Source organism: Peromyscus leucopus, chromosome 1 (genome assembly GCF_004664715.2).
Source record: "Peromyscus leucopus breed LL Stock chromosome 1, UCI_PerLeu_2.1, whole genome shotgun sequence".
NCBI classification, from domain to species: domain Eukaryota; kingdom Metazoa; phylum Chordata; class Mammalia; order Rodentia; family Cricetidae; genus Peromyscus; species Peromyscus leucopus.
Window position 1 is genome coordinate 114,606,854 of NC_051063.1, and position 17,126 is coordinate 114,623,979.

Genomic DNA, 17,126 nt, shown 5'->3' on the forward strand with positions numbered 1-17,126 from the left:
ACTTAACAAACAGATTTTCCTTTTCCTTTCAAGTTAAAACAAACCTGCTCCTTGTATACCGCATTTAAATGGCAACTCTCATATGAGAGCCCCACACTAAAATGTCTTTTTAAATCATGTTTTCATGAAGGCAGCAGTTTAAAGAGCTGATAGTACCAGAAGGAAATGTCCCTGAAGAATACAGAAGAGACATTACCATTCTCAATACATGAGCATACTACCAGTCTTAAGAGTTTTACAATGTTGAAAGGGTTCAATTTCCCTTGGGGAAAAAGTACGATCTTATCACAAACTCCTTCCAGTCTTTTAAAGTGGTAAGACATGCACTGGTGAATCTTATGTGTATACTCAGTAAAATTACGTATTTGAGGCCATCAATGATTCAGTATCTATCTCTACACCAAGTTTCTTAGCACTTTCCCCCTAAACCAGGCAAAACCACACCCCAGAGTGGTCTGGCTGCTACACTACTCCAGGGCCTGGGCCATCCAAGTGGCCATAAGCACCTACGCCCATCTCTTCCCATCACTAGCAGAAAGCGCAGATAAAGCCTTCACTGGTAGGAAAGTAGTCAGATGGAGGGGTAAGGAAGAACAAGAACAGGACATGCCGCCTACAGTACTGCTCGAAGAAAGCACCAAGAAGAAAAGGGACGGTGGGGCAAGGACACTCCAGAGAGTTAAGATGCAGTGGGACTCTTAAGTCTGAAGAAGCTGCCCGAGAGAACGTGCTGACCCTTTTATTCATCATTCTTTGAGTAAATTAAAGAACCTAGTTTCAAGGAGCTAAGGAACACACACCAAAAAAAACATAGTTAATATATTGCAGAAAGGAATTTTTAAAAACTCAACTTGTCAGAATTAATCACAAAATCAAATTTAGAAGCTGGCATAAAATAATACCATTACAGAAAGGTGTAACAGAATTCTAACAGAAAATGCCCTGGTCCTCTTTTCCAAGTGGCATTCTCTATCCTGGAATAAAGTGCTGAAGAGTTAGCAGAGGCACGAGTCAATTCAAATCAAAGTGATTTATCTCATTACTAAAAGCCACTGTACTGCTCCAACACACATTCAGTCTTTTTCGTTTATAGGAAAATGAAACACTGCCAGGAGCAGCATATGAACAAAAATCCTAAGATTTCTAAGTAATTGATGACGACAGCTCTTAACTGAGATTCCTCTACCACTCGAATCACTCTTGAGAATACATGAGTGGTGAGATGGCTCAGCAGGTCAAAACCATTGCTGCCAAGGCTGAAAACCGTGTGTGTTTGTCCCCAGAATCCATGTAAAGGTGGACAGAGAGCCGATGCCACAGGCTGGCCACAAGGTTATCCTCTGACCTCCATATACCTGGCACAGCACACACCCCCATTCCCACGCACATATACATAACAATACATTTCAGTAAAAATATAACATTTCCAGAAAGCGTTTTGCTTCAAAATAGAGTTGTCTGGTTTTCTTTCCTCCCTTGGTTATAGAATGCTTAGTAGAGAAAGAGTAGTGAAATCATAATTAACAAAAGACAAAGAAATACTTTAAAATATCTTTCAAAATATACTTTAAATATACTTCAAGGAGCTGACAAGTTAAACTCTGAAAACTGCAGGTTAGAACAAAAAAATAACAGCAGGCTCGAAGGGCTAGGCTCTAAACAGTCTTCTGAGAGGCCGAGGGGCTGGCTTATAAAACCCAGCTAGTCACTCAGAATCACACAAGGATCCTAATTTTCAGGTCAGCCTGGGACACATAGTGGGACTCTGTCTCAAAATCCACCAATTAACTTGAAAAGGGGGTTGAAGAGCATGGCTCAGTGACAGAAGGAGAGCCTGGGTTCAGTCTCCAGCACCACAAAAAGTTTATGAGAACAAAATTTAATGCTAAGACACTAGCAGCTTTGTACCTGAAGTTAAGGAAAATCTGGGCTTAGCGCCACTGCTTGTAATCAACGGTAGAGGCAAGAAGATCAGAAATTCAAAGGCAAACATGGGTACAAAATGAACTCTAGGTCAGGGAAGGCTACTGTGAGACCCCCTTCACAAGAACAAAGCAAACAAACAAAACCAAAAATAGATACATAGAACTAAGAAAACAGCTTACTCATATCCTTACATTTAGATTCTCCAGTCACTACAAAGACTGGATAGTAAGTCTCAATGTTATACACCCACTCTGACTTTTCTATAAAAAACAAAGACAGGAACTCAAGAGAAAACTGGGTGTAGTTTCTTGACTTGGAATGACTCACCAGGGATTTATAGAAAGATGAAGTGAACTGAATTCTGGCTCATTCATAAAATGGGGTTTGGAATACCAAAGCCCAATACTTGTACCTATGTTTATGGTTGTCATAAAGGTTAAGTGGTCATAAACACTCTGCATACTGCCTGGCACAAACCACTAGCTCAAATATGAGTTCATTCATCCCTAGCACCTACCATCAAACATTGACCTATGCTTGTGCAAGGCTCCCATCAAGTCACTGCATCTGTATGTCTCTTGGTCTTCTGTTAGATTTGTAGCACTCCATCTCTCTCAGAAAAGCTCACTCTATGAATCATCATTCACTTGTGCTTCCAAATGGCACTCACCTTTAGGTTCCTCAGGCGAAGGCAACATTATTTTACTTCTCTTGTTCAGTAATCAGCAGTGACTTACATATTATGACCATTCTAAAATGTATTAAAATGTTTTGTCGATATAAAATGGCCTCCAAATTCAGATAAGAGGAAATTAGAACTTCTCTAATTTGAAAATTTACCAGCCTAATTTTTTAACTTTGATATCTAATATGTTTACTAATGTAGGAATATATTATTCAACCTACAGAATTATGGTGGGTATGTGCTGGTTACCGTTTGAATGTATGATACCCCTCTCTCTCTCTCTCTCTCTCTCTCTCTCTCTCTCTCTCTCTCTCACACACACACACACACACACACACACACACACACACACACACACAAAACAAAACAAAACCCACGAGAATATGAAGGGCAGAGAGACCATGGGCCCACTGTCCTATAACATCATTTGTCTAGTTCATGAAGTTGGAACCTTCAAAACCTCTAAAAGAGTCCTGAATTTTGATACTAATAATTACATCCATTCCCTGTGTCTCCCTGTTCCTTCCTTCCTTCCTTTCATAGTGCTGGAGATAAAACCCAGGCAGGGTCTTGTGAGTGCTAGGTAAGTTTTGTACCACAGAGCTGTACCCTCAGCCCATGTACAAAGCCTAAAAGCAAAGTGTTATTGTTCCTTTCAGACACTTACTTAACTGATGTCAGACTTGCAAGTACAGCAACAAAACCCATAAGCCATTTTGCTCCTTTTAGCCATATCCACCTTAAGCAAAATTAGCAGTACTCCCAAAACAAAAACAAATGACAACAATAAAAAAGCAGCAGCAGCAGCAGCAGCTTAGCTAACAAAGAAACCAACAAAACTTTTATAATATTCTTATTTTTAAAGTTAAACACCTATTCAATTTTGTGTATCAACAAAGGATGAACCAACACAAGTTCCTCATTAAGAAGTGATGATACTATGGCAAGCACAACAACCTTTGCCACCATAAAAAAGCTTCAACAACCTCTAAAACCATTATCATGTCAATACTCATTAAAAGAAAACTGACACCAGGGTAACTGTCTTCCTACTTAATTGACATATTACCTACACATGGCAAACAATGAATTTACAAGCTATTCGTCATCAATGAACATTCTAATTTATATAAAACATTAGTAAAATGTATTTAAAGTACAAGTTTAAAAAGGATATAATTAACAGACTCTGGAACAAACACAGAAAGATGGAAAAAAATAAAACCTGAGGATCCAGCATTTTCTGCATAAACATCTGGGAAAATGCAAATGTTAGATATAAAACAAAGATCTTCATACACCTCTTTAAGTGTAGTAAGTGAAAATCTCTAGAAGGTACTGAATGATGAACATGCACCCAAACAAAGGAAAGGGGTAGAAGTTGGCTAGGAAGCAGCTCAGCAGCATACGTGAGGACACGGATAAATGACTTCATTACCTAAAAAGGACTATGTATGAAACGGTCTCCTATCCATCATGGTCTGTCTACCAAATAGAGACTAGACTCAAAGTAAATATACACATCTTTATAACCCTGTATGTCCTAATAAGCCTACTAAGTATGTGTATTAGAAAAGGACTACATGCTATCAAATATTCTGTTTTCAAATAAGCTTCAAAATTACAGTCTACCAACCTTTTGACATTGGACACCATTTAGGAAATCAAGGAGTACATTAACAATTCTATGCAACGAGCAGAGCCACACATAAGGAGAAGCTACCCTTCACTTCAAAAGACACTTATCTCACAGCTCTACAATAAACATAATCCAGACTGCTCTAATATGCTTCTCCCTCCGAGAAAGGATAAAATTAAGAAGACATTTAGAGTAACCATCAGGAACAGGGAGAGCATTAGAAGCATTTTATAAAGTAAGTCTCTCCTTTAAAGAACCTAAGTCAGCACAGCCTTTCCAGGGGCTCTTCCCTACTGTTTTGGTTTTCTTTAGTATAACTCTGAGTGACAAAAAGTTACCTAATGAAAAAAATAACAGCCAAACTTTCTGTAGGCTTTCTAAGAGTCTGCAAACATCCCAAGAGCAACACTTAGAGCAAACCCCAAGCCATCAGTTACAAGCTGATGCTCTGAGGCAATGGGTTTGAGGGTCTAAATGCAAGAATCAAAATAAACAAGGTTCCTCAGCTTTGGAACAACCACAAGCATGAAGTTATAAGAAGTTCCCACTATATTACCTGTAATCTACTTGTCAATTTCCTGCAATTAATCAATATTCTGAAAAGTTCTTGCATCAGGAAGATATAAAGCAAGTAATATCCATGACAAAAGGAAGAGTTTGATTAACTTCTTTCTGGAGTTGTATGACAGAAACTGTTAGTGTTACAGAGCCCTTCCAAATCAAACAACAGTTATGCATATCATTAATACCTGTGCTCCTGATACAGGGCCAAAGGGATTTGGTGGTCTCATGACAGGCTGGCTGTATATTAAGGTTGGTTGTGTCATTACAGGCACACTTCCCATCTGAGGAGGCTAAAAAAAATAATATGAAGTTAAGAAATAATGACTCACATTTATTGCTGTGGAAAAAGAAAACAAGAAAGCTAGCAGGAGTGAAAGGTGAACAGTACCTCTGCTCTGACTAAAAGGACAAATTATTCTGCATTCAAGGAAGACTGCTATCTACAAATTTCCTAGTACTTTCATATAAAGTCTTTAAAAAAGTACCAAATAAAGCCTAACTTTTTCTATCCAATAGATTTGCCAATCTTAAAAACTTTATTGTAGTATAACAAAGAAATATTGACCAAAAAGAAAAAAAGAAAAAAAAAAAAAAAAAAAAAAAAAAAAAAAAAAAACGAGTAGGAAGAGGAAAGAGAGGAAGAGGTGATGGTGGAGGAAAAAGCTTCAACTATTTTTTCTTCAAAGATTTTTCTACATCTATATACAGAGAAAACTGCAGGCTCTATGTCTAAATATTAATGTATTTCAGAGGAAGCCCATTGCCTTTGTAATCAAATCAAATTTTATGCCACTATGCAAATGATCATAAATGGCTGATTTTGTGTGTATGTGCATATGTGTAGGTGAGCATGCATATTCATGTATGTATAGGTACAAGCACACACGTGGAGACCAGAGGTTAATCACATGTCACTGAGGATAACAGAATACAGATTTGTGAGGATGGTGACTGGTTCAAAGACTGGTTTTGTACTCCAACAATCACGGTCAGAGTAAAATCATCCCAGCCTATACCCCACTAAATTTACCCCTATACAATTCTACAGTATTAAGGTGGTATCATCTCACCAAATCGTACCAAAATAGCTTGGAGTTAACACTAACAATTAAGTAAATTTGTAATGAAAAACAACATGCACAGCAAAGTTATAAGGGGAAAAGTAACAATATCTATTTTACAACTATTCTAAAAAATACTTATAGAAGCAATGGCTAGGTTCTGGGTCCAGTAGCATCTACAAGGCATTTAAAAAAAAAAAAACCTAAGGATATAATAAATCATATTAGGAATAAATTACTCCATTTCCGAAACGTTGTATTTAGAAACATACTTACAATTCCATATCCTATCATGCCTGTTGGTGTAGTAGCAGGATAGGCCATTACAGGGGGTGCCTGACATGGCAAAAAGAAAAAGTAAACAAGGAAATGTTAATTCCTACATGGCATGAGTTTAAAGATTGTTAGATTTCTATTTAGAACAAATTGCTAAGACAGCTATGATTAAGTGACACTTGTGGTTACTGGTAACTGTCAATTAATATACTCAATGAGAAATAAAATCTCAAAATTAGCAGAAAAGCGATTTGTTAGGGGAAAAAAACACTTAAACTTTGACTCAATAGTAGTCTAAGATCATAACCTACTTTACAGCTTTCAAAGATCTTTCCACAGAGCACCTGCCTGCTCTGTTTGAGACCCTGGATTCTATCCCCAGCTCCACCAAGATAAGCAAACAAATAAAAAAGTCTCCAGTTATTTAAAAATATCCAAAGATCCAAAATTTAAAGTTTATCATTCTCATAAAAATATTTGAGTTCTAGGACAGCCAGGGCTACACATTCTGTCTCAAAAAACAAATAAACAAGCAACAACAACAAAATGTTTATCAATTAAAAGATAATATGGACTTCTTAGTGTATTTCTTTAGTATTGGAAGGAAAAAAAGAAAAAAAACCCCAAAGATTCCACATCAGTTAGTAACCTGATATTCAAAAAATAAGTTTCTAAGTATCTTGTTCATGGTTGTCAAAAAACCATAGGAAGATCTCAAAGTGCCTCCGAGTGACTATTCCTATTATCACAACATTCATGTATGTAACTGTATGTTAGCTTCCTAATTTGTTCTACAACTATCCATTACTTAAAAGGAACAATCAAGTTCTAAGTTTGTGTTTTAATGAGGTCTTCTTGTTCTATTTCTTTAACTGATGACTTGTAAATATACAATCTAGAAACAAACTGTTTTAGATATGGCTGCTGTCTTAACAATATTTCCTGCGTATCTCTCTTAAAAGAATAAAACTGAATACAGGTGAAAGACCAATAACATAGTTAAAATATGCTTGAAAACATGAAATTATACAGCAATTTGAACATATGCATGAAGTTAAATGAAGCATAACTTTAAAAAATAACACTAACAAGTGAAGTTTAGTATTTAGGCGAGCATGTAGGGCGTATTGGTCTCTCCCTACTTCAAAACCAAGATCTACAAGAGCAGTAAGACAAACTGCCAAGTACAGCAGAAGCCTGTAAGATTACATGCAACTGTTATTTCAAACATTACCACAATCAACATTTCCCTTCATTCAAAAGTGATCAAGTGCATGGTGGCAGCACAGATACACACACAGACACCCAGCCATCTGGCAGCAAATGGCGGAATATTAAGCAAGAAAGAAAAATTGTATTTCCCATGCCACCATCAGAATCAATTCTGCAACACACCCATGAAAATCAGTAAATGCTAGGAAGAATTTCTGGCACACTGAAAATTGGATGTGAAAACAAGGACTAGCTGGAAGGTTATGAGATTCTGCTGCAGCGGTGGTTAATAGCATGCCAATTTATTGCCAAATAAAAAAGAAAAAGAAAAAGAAAAAAAGAAGAAGGGCTAGTTTTTGGTCACTTACGTATTGTGGAAAATGCATGCCATTCTGTTTTTCCCAGGGAGAACAATTACATAATGCAATAACACTGGATTAGAGCAAGTACTTACACAACAAAATACACAGAGAGCATTTTAGTTTACATGTACATTCACTACCTAAAATTCCGGGTATTTCTATATCTAATGAAAGAACATCTATTACCAAACACTATCAAGGTTGACAAGGGGAACAGACTTTTAGCTACCTCCCACTATAGACACAATGATTTACTAATTACAAACGTCATTAAAACATAAAATATACCAGTGATGTCAGTAAGGAAAATTCAAGTTCATTCTCAAATAGGGTGACATCATATATCTACCACCAGGGTGGGGATTACCAATGTAAAGAGTTTGTGGCATAACTAATATTTAAATAAAATAAATGAATTTGCTTTAAAATTAAAAATTAAAAACCTTGACAGTGTTTAAAGAATTAATTAAAAGGTTAGAAATGTAAAGTAACACCATAAGCAGCAGTTTATTCTTAGTGAATCACATCACAGGTCTCACATGTTAGCCATCAAAAAAAAACTATAAAATACACACAAATATTTTAAACAAATATCTTAAGAGATGACACACACTACCATATAGAACACACTGTTATCTTGTCAACTTACATACAAATGCTAGATGGTTAGGTGTTTATTACATTCTAGTAGTCAATATTAAGGCAAATGCTATTCGAAGCTTTCAGTATTTCATAAAGATTAACAATGACTTAACATTAAATAAGCAAACACCCACTGTGTTTAATATTCGATGTTGTACTTACAGTATTGTACATACATTATTAATGCATATAATCCCATCTGCAGCCATGAGGCCCACTAACCTAACACCCCACCAGTTCTAGTCACTGAGGTATGTTATCATGGAAAAACACTGGATTCAGAATCAGGTTTCAATTTAAATCAGCTTTTCAAGTGTTTTTTTCATTTGGGAATTCTAAAATGAAGCACAGATAACATTGTACTTCAAAGTGAAATATGTACTCAAACTCTCCTGAGAGAACACTATAATCTTAGGATATACTTACTGTAAGTCATGTGCATATGCTTGTGTTTGTATGTAAAACCTAAACTATGAACCAGACATGGTGTTAGACACCTATAATTCTAGCACTTGAAAGGTTATGGGAGGAGGATGGTGCATTTGAAGCTGGTTTCAACTACTTAGTAAATTCAGAGCCAGTTTAAGCTATACATCAAAACTTTGCACATACTCACACCTGCCCCCTCAAAACAAACAAACAAAAAACCAAAAAAACAAAAATAAAACAAAGTTAAACTCGAATTAATTTTATAACATCTAAAGCTATTAACTCTTTAAAAGTAGTCAAAACTTACCAGTACACAGATTTAACCTCAGCCCACAATTTTAACATATATGCAACCCAAAGTAAACAGGGCAATGTCCTGTAAGGAACTTAATGACAAGAAAACTGCTATTGTTAAGCACAACGGAGCTTTCTAACAGCAATTAGGGAGGCTATAATATATAGCACCTAGGTAATCAAAGCCCTGCCAACATCCCACTAAAAGAAAACTACACTTCAAAGTGTTCCAACAGAAAGGGTATGCATTTCCCTAGCTGAGGGAGAGGAGACTTGGTAGATTAAGATAAAACAGGCCAAAGACAGGAAAATAGCCACAAGCTATTCTGGGCCTATGATGTCTTACAGTAATTAAAAACATCAATAGAACCTCTTTAGTATTGGATGCTACTTAGCTAGCAAACACTGTTAATCAATTCACCTGCTTGCTGTTAGTGAACTTTATAATCCCCAAATTCGATACTCACAGTACTTTCTAAGTTATTCATGTACATGTACAAAGGCATAAAATATTGAATCACACAATAGTTCACTCCCCAGTAAGATGGAATAAACTAGATGTTCTGCTTCCAAGTGCTGGGATTTGAGGCCATGTACCAGTATGTCTGTCTGGCTTAGAATGAGGCTTTTTAGAATGTGAAATTGGTTCAGTTTTCACTAACTCAGTGATCAGGGCAACTTCAATCAAATATTAAATGGCCACAAAATGACAATCAACTCCATAAACTATATAATATTAACAAAACCCAAGAAAATGGTTTACCTACAATGAGGTCTAAAGGGTATAAGGTCTTCAGATTCTAGACAAATAATTTGAGAGTGACAACACAGTGTACCCTGTCTATAGCTTCTAGGCCACATGCTAAGGATGCATCCCAATACTCAAGAACTCTGTAATGCTGCTGTACTTTTTAGGAACTGTGTTCGTATTCTTGTCTCTAATGTGAGAGAAAATAGCTCCTACCACAACCGCACAATACTTATTAAAATGATGTTTAGCCTGGAACAGTCTTTAAATACATGTTAAGTATTAAAATCTGCCTGACAAAGACAGTAAGCCAGCTTTAAAGAAAACATCAAGTACATAGTAAAACTCAGTCAGAATCTTTCCATTTATGTCTATCACGTTCATGTCTGTTACACTCTCAGTTAAGATATCCATGTATTAATTAATATCAGAAGCTTCCTCAACTCACCATTGTTGCAGCATTCCAGGCAGTTGTTGGTGCAACCTTTGGTTGCCAGTTAGATCCTCCTGTTAACTTCTTTTCACCTGGTTGACTCCAACTGACATCACTTTAAAAAAACATAAACATACAATGTTTCTGTACTACACGAACACACTGAACATTAAGAGTACCAAAACTGACATCTCTATACATACTTCTGAAGTGAAAGTCACATCAGCTTTAATACAGAAACATGATGTTTAAATAATAGAAACAAGACACTTACTTCTTAGTGGTTCCATTTCCAATGCCAAGATCTAGGAAAAGAGAAAAGTATTTAAAAACTAGAATCATTTTAATAAACAAGCTTAAGGACAACTGAAGAATCAAAGGACTACTTACTGCCCACAAGGTTGGCTAAAGATGAGTCCAAGTCATCAGACACTAATTTGTTAGGTGGAAGTTTGGCAATAGGAAGACTCTGGTTCTGAGAGGCCACTGTTGGTTTGAGAAGTCCACCTAGTTCATCAAAGCCTTAAAGTTACAAACAGACGAAATGGGATGCGTAAGGAACTTCATGGCTGCAGCTTTCTAAAGGAGCTCCCCTTTCTCCTTGTTTACTCACTGCAAGTTTTCCCACAACACGGGAAATGCCTCATGTGCAAAGAGGAGAGATCTGCCATCTTCAAGCGAACTCTGACAGAAATAATTGTGCAATCTAATGACAAAATTATATCCAGGTTAAAGGAGATGTTTTTTTTTTAAAGTTACAAAAGGGAAGGAGACAGAATGTAAATCTCTCCCTACCCCAGCCAATTGTTCTCAACACTCAATCCTAAAATCCCTTTTATGCTGAGAAAGAATGTTTTCAAACATCTTTTGTACTGGAGCTGAAGAAATGGCTGAGCAGTTAGCACCCACATCAGGTGGCTCACAAGTATCTGTAACTTGAGTCCAGGAGATCCAATGTCTCTAGCCACTACAGGCACCTACACTCATGTGCATACACCTGCCTCTCCACACATGTAATTTAAAAAAATATAAAATAAGCCTTTTAACCTCAAAAAAATTCAAAAATTAAAAAACAAAAAAGTTTTTTGAGACAGATCCTCACTGTGCAGCTGACTGGGCCAGAACTTCTATGTAGACCAGGCTGACATTAAACTCACAGAGACCCACCAATCTCTCTGCCTTCCAAGTGGTGAGATTAAAGGCATATGCAGCCATGCCCAGCTACAACAAACCCCTTTTTTAAAGTTGGTTTTTGTTCTGTTTTGTTTTGAACTTGTGCACTCGTGTGTGAATGGGTCAGAAGAAAACTTGTAGGAGTTGGTTCTCTCCTTCCACCATGTGCACCCTGGGGATGAAACTCATACTGTAAGGCTTAGAAGCAAGTGCCCTTACCCCTGGGCTATCTCATCGGCCCAAGAAGGCATATTAGAGAATTTTTCTTGCTTCTCATACTTGGGAATATAAGAACCTAAGTCAGGGACTGGGGAGATGGCTCAGTGGTTAAGAATACCAGCTGCTCTTTCAGAGAACCCAGGCTTAGTTTCCAGCACCCACATGGTGGCTTACAACTGCCTGTAACTCCAGTTCTAGGGAATCCAATTCCCTCTTCTGGCCTCCAAGTGAGCCTGCATGCACATGGTACATACAGAGACAGGCAGGCAAAAAACCCATACACATAAATAAAAATTATTAATTTTAAATAATTAAGTAAGACTCTAAACTGTACCTAAGAAAACTAATTAATTACATAAATTTACCTAAAAACAAAAATAAAATGCTATGAAGGTTCTCCACCAAAGGATAAAAGGTAAAAACAAACACAACCAAGCTAGCCTGCTCAGGGACTCAATAGCATGACTGATCCAAAAATGCTAGAGCTTAAAAACAGAAATCACCAAAAAAAGGTAACTGATTTACAAAGTAAGAACTACTACTCTCCAATTCCCTTTTCCTAGACAAGCCAAATTCAAAACAGAAAAGTCAAATGAACCCTCTAAATACAGAATTATAAGCCTATCAGTACACATTAAATAAATTCTTAGTCCATACATGTAAGATTGCTTCTTACTTTTATGGATAACTAATTATATATTATGCAACTAAAAATACTTCATTATGTTTTAAAGTTAAAATTTAATTGTTAGCCAAAGTCAATGACTGTCTTCCTGTAGGAATAAAATTAAAACATTAAAGGTTTAGAGGAATTTTATAAACTTCAAGATAATAAGCATGAACTACAAACCTCATTCTAGAGTGTTAGTTTTTTAAGACAAATTAGTAGGTGTACTTTAATAATAATCACTATCAAAATGATTTTTTAAAAGCCCTGTAGTCACAAACCTTTTAATGTACTCTACTCACTTATAGATAAACTACCTAAACAAGTTAGGGTAAGCATACACTATGTCCTCAGTTTCAAAAATAATTAATCTCACACACTGTAATAACAATATGGTCATTATTCATTTCAGTCAAATAAAAATTATGATAATTGAAAAGCTACAGCACTTTGCACACAAGAAATTTTCTCTTACTGCACTGTGGAACAAAACAAAAAACTTCCCCAAACTCTAAAATGTTACCAAGAAAAAATGGTAAAATTAATATTCCTTGAATTCTCATCAAGTAGTTGGGGGAAGATCAACCTACTCCAATTTATAAATGCTAAAAGCAGTATCATGTTTCCTATGGAGAATCTACATTAACATACTATCATATTTTGAATCAACAAAAACAAAACAAAAACATCTTTCTTACCGCCAGAATCTACAGTGACATTCGTAGATTTATTTCCAAACACAGATTCAAAGTCAACGTTAAGGCCAGCTGAAGGGTGTGGCTGTGCAACTGGAGACGGACTGAATCCTAAGAAAAAGCAAAATGCAAACATGCTCAATTTTCTACTATTATTAAGAGTTAAATATAGTGACTATAAATTAATAATGGTAATGGTAATAGAATGGGGGAAAGCAATAAATTCCTTAAACAAAAAAGCTGGTTTTTCAAGTAAGATGTTTTTTCCACTACCTCACATTCTTGAGACGTAGCATCACACTATAGTCCAAGTGAGTGATCTGCTGCCTCAGCCCCAAGTGCTGAGATTACAGAGTGAGCCATCACACTCAGCTACATTTCCATTAAAATCACCCACTAAGAAATGAAGACTGAGCGACATACATGAATCAGGAGCTTACTTCATTCCAGAAGTGAAACCTTTGCTTGTCTTTTATCTTAATTTTTCATCTAATAATTTCTTAAAATCTAGTCATCTAAAACACCAAGGTTCTGTATTATCTCTCTACCTATATGACCTTCTGTATCCTGTATCACCTACTGCTTTCCCTACCTCACCCCAACAGTTACACATTAAAAAAAATTACTATTCCATGTATTTATTTGAGCCTGCCTGTATGTATGTGTGTGATATATATAGATCTATCTATCTATCTATCTATCTATCTATCTATCTATCTATCTATCCACACACACACACACACACACACACACACACACACACACACGTGCCACAGTGCATGTGTAGAAGTCAGAAGACAACTTTTGAGAGTTAGTTCTTTCCTCCACCATGTGAGTTTGGGATACAAATTCAGGTCACCGTGTTTGACAGAAAGCACCTTTAACCTGCTGAGCCTTATCACTGGCCCAGGAGTTACAAGGTTTAAGATAAATCTGAGAACTGGCAGGATTCTAAAAGTTGCAACTTCATAAATGTTTGTGTCCAACTGTTTTTGGAACATAAAAGAAAATGACATTCAACTCCCACTCACTCTCTGAATTCAACTCACCACTTTCAACATTAAGGAAATTCTTAGCCTTTATAGGAGGCTGTAGTCATTTGCTTCTAAAATCTCTTGCTTCCTAAAGTTCTATCAAGTCAGAATTGAAGCACACCAAAGCACTCAATTTTAGAAGGTTAGCATCTTTACCAACAAGGGAATTAAGAGTTCTTCACAGGTTCTTTCTAAGAGGAGACCATCACCAAAACCTCACTTGAAATCCAGAATAAATACAAGAATAAAAAAAAAAAAAATCCTGACATAAATTTCTTAAAGGTTTTTTTTTTTTTGTTTTTTTTGTTTTGTTTTTTTTTGTTTTGTTTTTCGAGACAAGGTTTCTCTGCGTAGCTTTGCGCCTTTCCTGGAGCTCACTTGGTAGCCCAGGCTGGCCTCGAACTCACAGAGATCCGCCTGGCTCTGCCTCCCGAGTGCTGGGATTAAAGGCGTGCGCCACCACCGCCCGACTAGGTTTTTGTTTTTTAAATTATCTTTATCTTGAGTGCATGTCGGCGGAGGGGGGGGGGATTTTATGAGGCCCACACGCAGACAGGATTCTGTGAACCAAAGGAGGGCATTGGAGCTCCCTGGAACTGGAATTACATACAACTGCAAGCTGCCATGTGGTCCTTGGAATTGAACCTGGGTCTTCTGGAAAAGGAGCCAGTGTTCTTAACACCTCAGCTTTCTCTCCAGCCTCAGTAATGTTTTTGTCACTATCACTTAAAAAGTGGTACATATATTAGTGATACTATATAGTATTTGGGGTTATAATATGAATATTGAGGATATACAAGTTTTTGAGAATGTTTAAAGTTTGACCTTATTCTAACCCTAAATAAGTTTACTTCAAAAACTACGGTCTTACGATGAGAAACAAATACTATCAAAGTACAAAATCATTTAGTATTTACATCTCTTAACCAGTCTTTCAAAAGGATCTTAGAATTCTTGACTCACTGATTTAGTGACAAACGTATATAAAGCTTTAACACTGCAGGGGCTTAATGGTTCTTATCATAGCTTCTTAAGAGCAAAACGTTCCTGTGCTTGCATGTGTCCACGCTACTACCACACTGCAAGATGTATAATGGTACTTCCTACACTCTGGGAATAATCTTGGCTAAAGGACCACTAATCTTTTGGTCATATAGTTAACAACAATTTACAGCTAGGACATTACATCTAATTCCCATCTTCTTCTGCTATAATGTTCCTGTTTTCTACCCTTTACACAGCAACCTAGGAACAATTTTATTATTTCCTATTGTAGCGGAGTCATTTCTTGAAGTCCCTAGGGTAACTGTGAACTTGCAAAATTATTAGCTGTAAGAAAGATTAAAAAGAAAAAAAAGTAAATCAAAACATGCACCTCAAGTGTGTGTGTATGTGTGTGTGTGTGTATACATACATACCCTACATAGACTAATTTGTAATAGCTCCTGGGGAAGCAAGCAACATATTTCTAAGGTAATCATTTTTCTGTATACCACTGTGCATACAGTACACACAGTATACACACCCACACATCCCTTCGAGGTCAAGTTTTTCCTTACTGTTTCAATGAACATCATTAACTTAATGGTCTTCTGTTACTTTTTCAGTTATCAGGATTATCAAATTTTAGTTTAAAACCTCAAGGTTGAGCCATACAAACCTCATAACCTGAGGTCAATTAGCGGAACTATATATCGGATGAAGAAGAACCAACTCCACAAAGCTGTCTTCTAACCTCCATGTCATGTCATAGTACACACACACACACACACACACACACACACACACACACACACACGCAAGCAAATGACACTGGGGGAGACAACAAAACCTTCAGGCAGTAAAAGCAGAAGGCATTCCAGGCCAATCTGGGCCACACAGCGAAATCCTACCTCAACAAACAATAAGCAAACAATATCAAACCCAGCTAACAGCACTATTTCAAAAGGTACATTTTGAAGGAAAAGGGAGGGAGGGAAGGAGGGAAGCGAATGAGCAAGCTGTCTGAAATAATCTTATTATCAATCTTATTATCGGGCCCATTCTTGACTTTCATAAGACCCAGTGAAAACTGTCATTGGTCAGCACCGTTCTACACACAAATATCTGGAGCAAATCTCAAAAGGACATAATAAATGAACCTAGAGGCACAAAACAGCAAGCACTTGGGATAAAAAAAAATATCCCAAACATCTCTTTTTTAAAAAAATTAATTTATTTTTATTTTATGTGTATTGGTGTTTGGCCTGCATGTATGTCTGTATAAGGGTGCTGGATCTTAAGAGTTACAGACAGGTGTGAGCTGGCATGTGGGTTCTGGGAATTGAACCCAGGTCCTCTAGAATAGTAGTCAGTGCTCTTAACTGCTGAATCATCTCTCCAGTCCTCCCTTACCCCCCCACCCCCCGCTTTTTTTTTTTTCTGTTTTCAAGACAGAGTTTCTCTGTGTAGCCTTGGCTGTCCTGGAACTAGCTCTGTAGACCTGTCTTTGAACGAACTCACAAGAGATTCGCCACCTCTGCCTCCTGAGTGCTGGGATTAAGGGTGTGTGCCATCAGTGCCTAGCCCAAATATCTTTAAAAACAAGCCAGCAACATAGCTCAGTGAGTAAAGGCATCAAGCCTAACAACCTTAGTTCAATCCCCAGGACTTCCATGGTGGAAGGAGAAAACCAGCTGCAACAAGTTGTCCTCAGACCTCTACATTTGAACTGTGGTGCTCATACACAGATACATATCTACACCCTGACATACTAATTAAAGGATTAAGGAGATTAAAGACATGAGCCAACCACTCCTGAGTGGTATGTATACTTTTAATGACAATTTAAATGAAGGGAATCAAGTACTATGCATAAACACATACAATTAGCTGGACTTTATTTTTATTGTAGTGCACTAACCAAGAACATATTTGCAAGGCTGGAGAGATGACTTGGTAGTTAAGAATAGTTGCAGCTCTTCCAGAGGAACAGAGTTCAATTCCCAGCACCCATATCAAGTGACTCACTACTGCCTTTAACTCCAGCCCCAGGATATCCAATGCCTTCTTCTGGCTTCCAAAGGCA

General features: G+C 37.0%; 1 protein-coding gene across 19 annotated transcripts in view; it reads right to left on the reverse strand.

Moving 5' to 3' along the window:
* Picalm (phosphatidylinositol binding clathrin assembly protein) overlaps positions 1-17,126 on the reverse strand; it is a 90,911-nt gene that overhangs the window by 4,465 nt on the left and 69,320 nt on the right. For 5 of the 19 annotated variants that reach the window (XM_028873439.2, XM_028873435.2, XM_028873424.2 and 2 more), the window contains 7 exons: positions 13,029-13,136; positions 10,662-10,793; positions 10,546-10,576; positions 10,287-10,386; positions 7,732-7,755; positions 6,152-6,211; positions 5,000-5,104 (listed from right to left, as the gene is read on the reverse strand). In XM_028873439.2, the coding sequence (XP_028729272.1) occupies positions 5,000-5,104; positions 6,152-6,211; positions 7,732-7,755; positions 10,287-10,386; positions 10,546-10,576; positions 10,662-10,793; positions 13,029-13,136 (560 nt within the window). The remainder of the gene's footprint in view (positions 1-4,999; positions 5,105-6,151; positions 6,212-7,731; positions 7,756-10,286; positions 10,387-10,545; positions 10,577-10,661; positions 10,794-13,028; positions 13,137-17,126) is intronic. The other 14 variants (XM_028873431.2, XM_028873437.2, XM_028873427.2 and 11 more) reach the window with 3 other exon arrangements.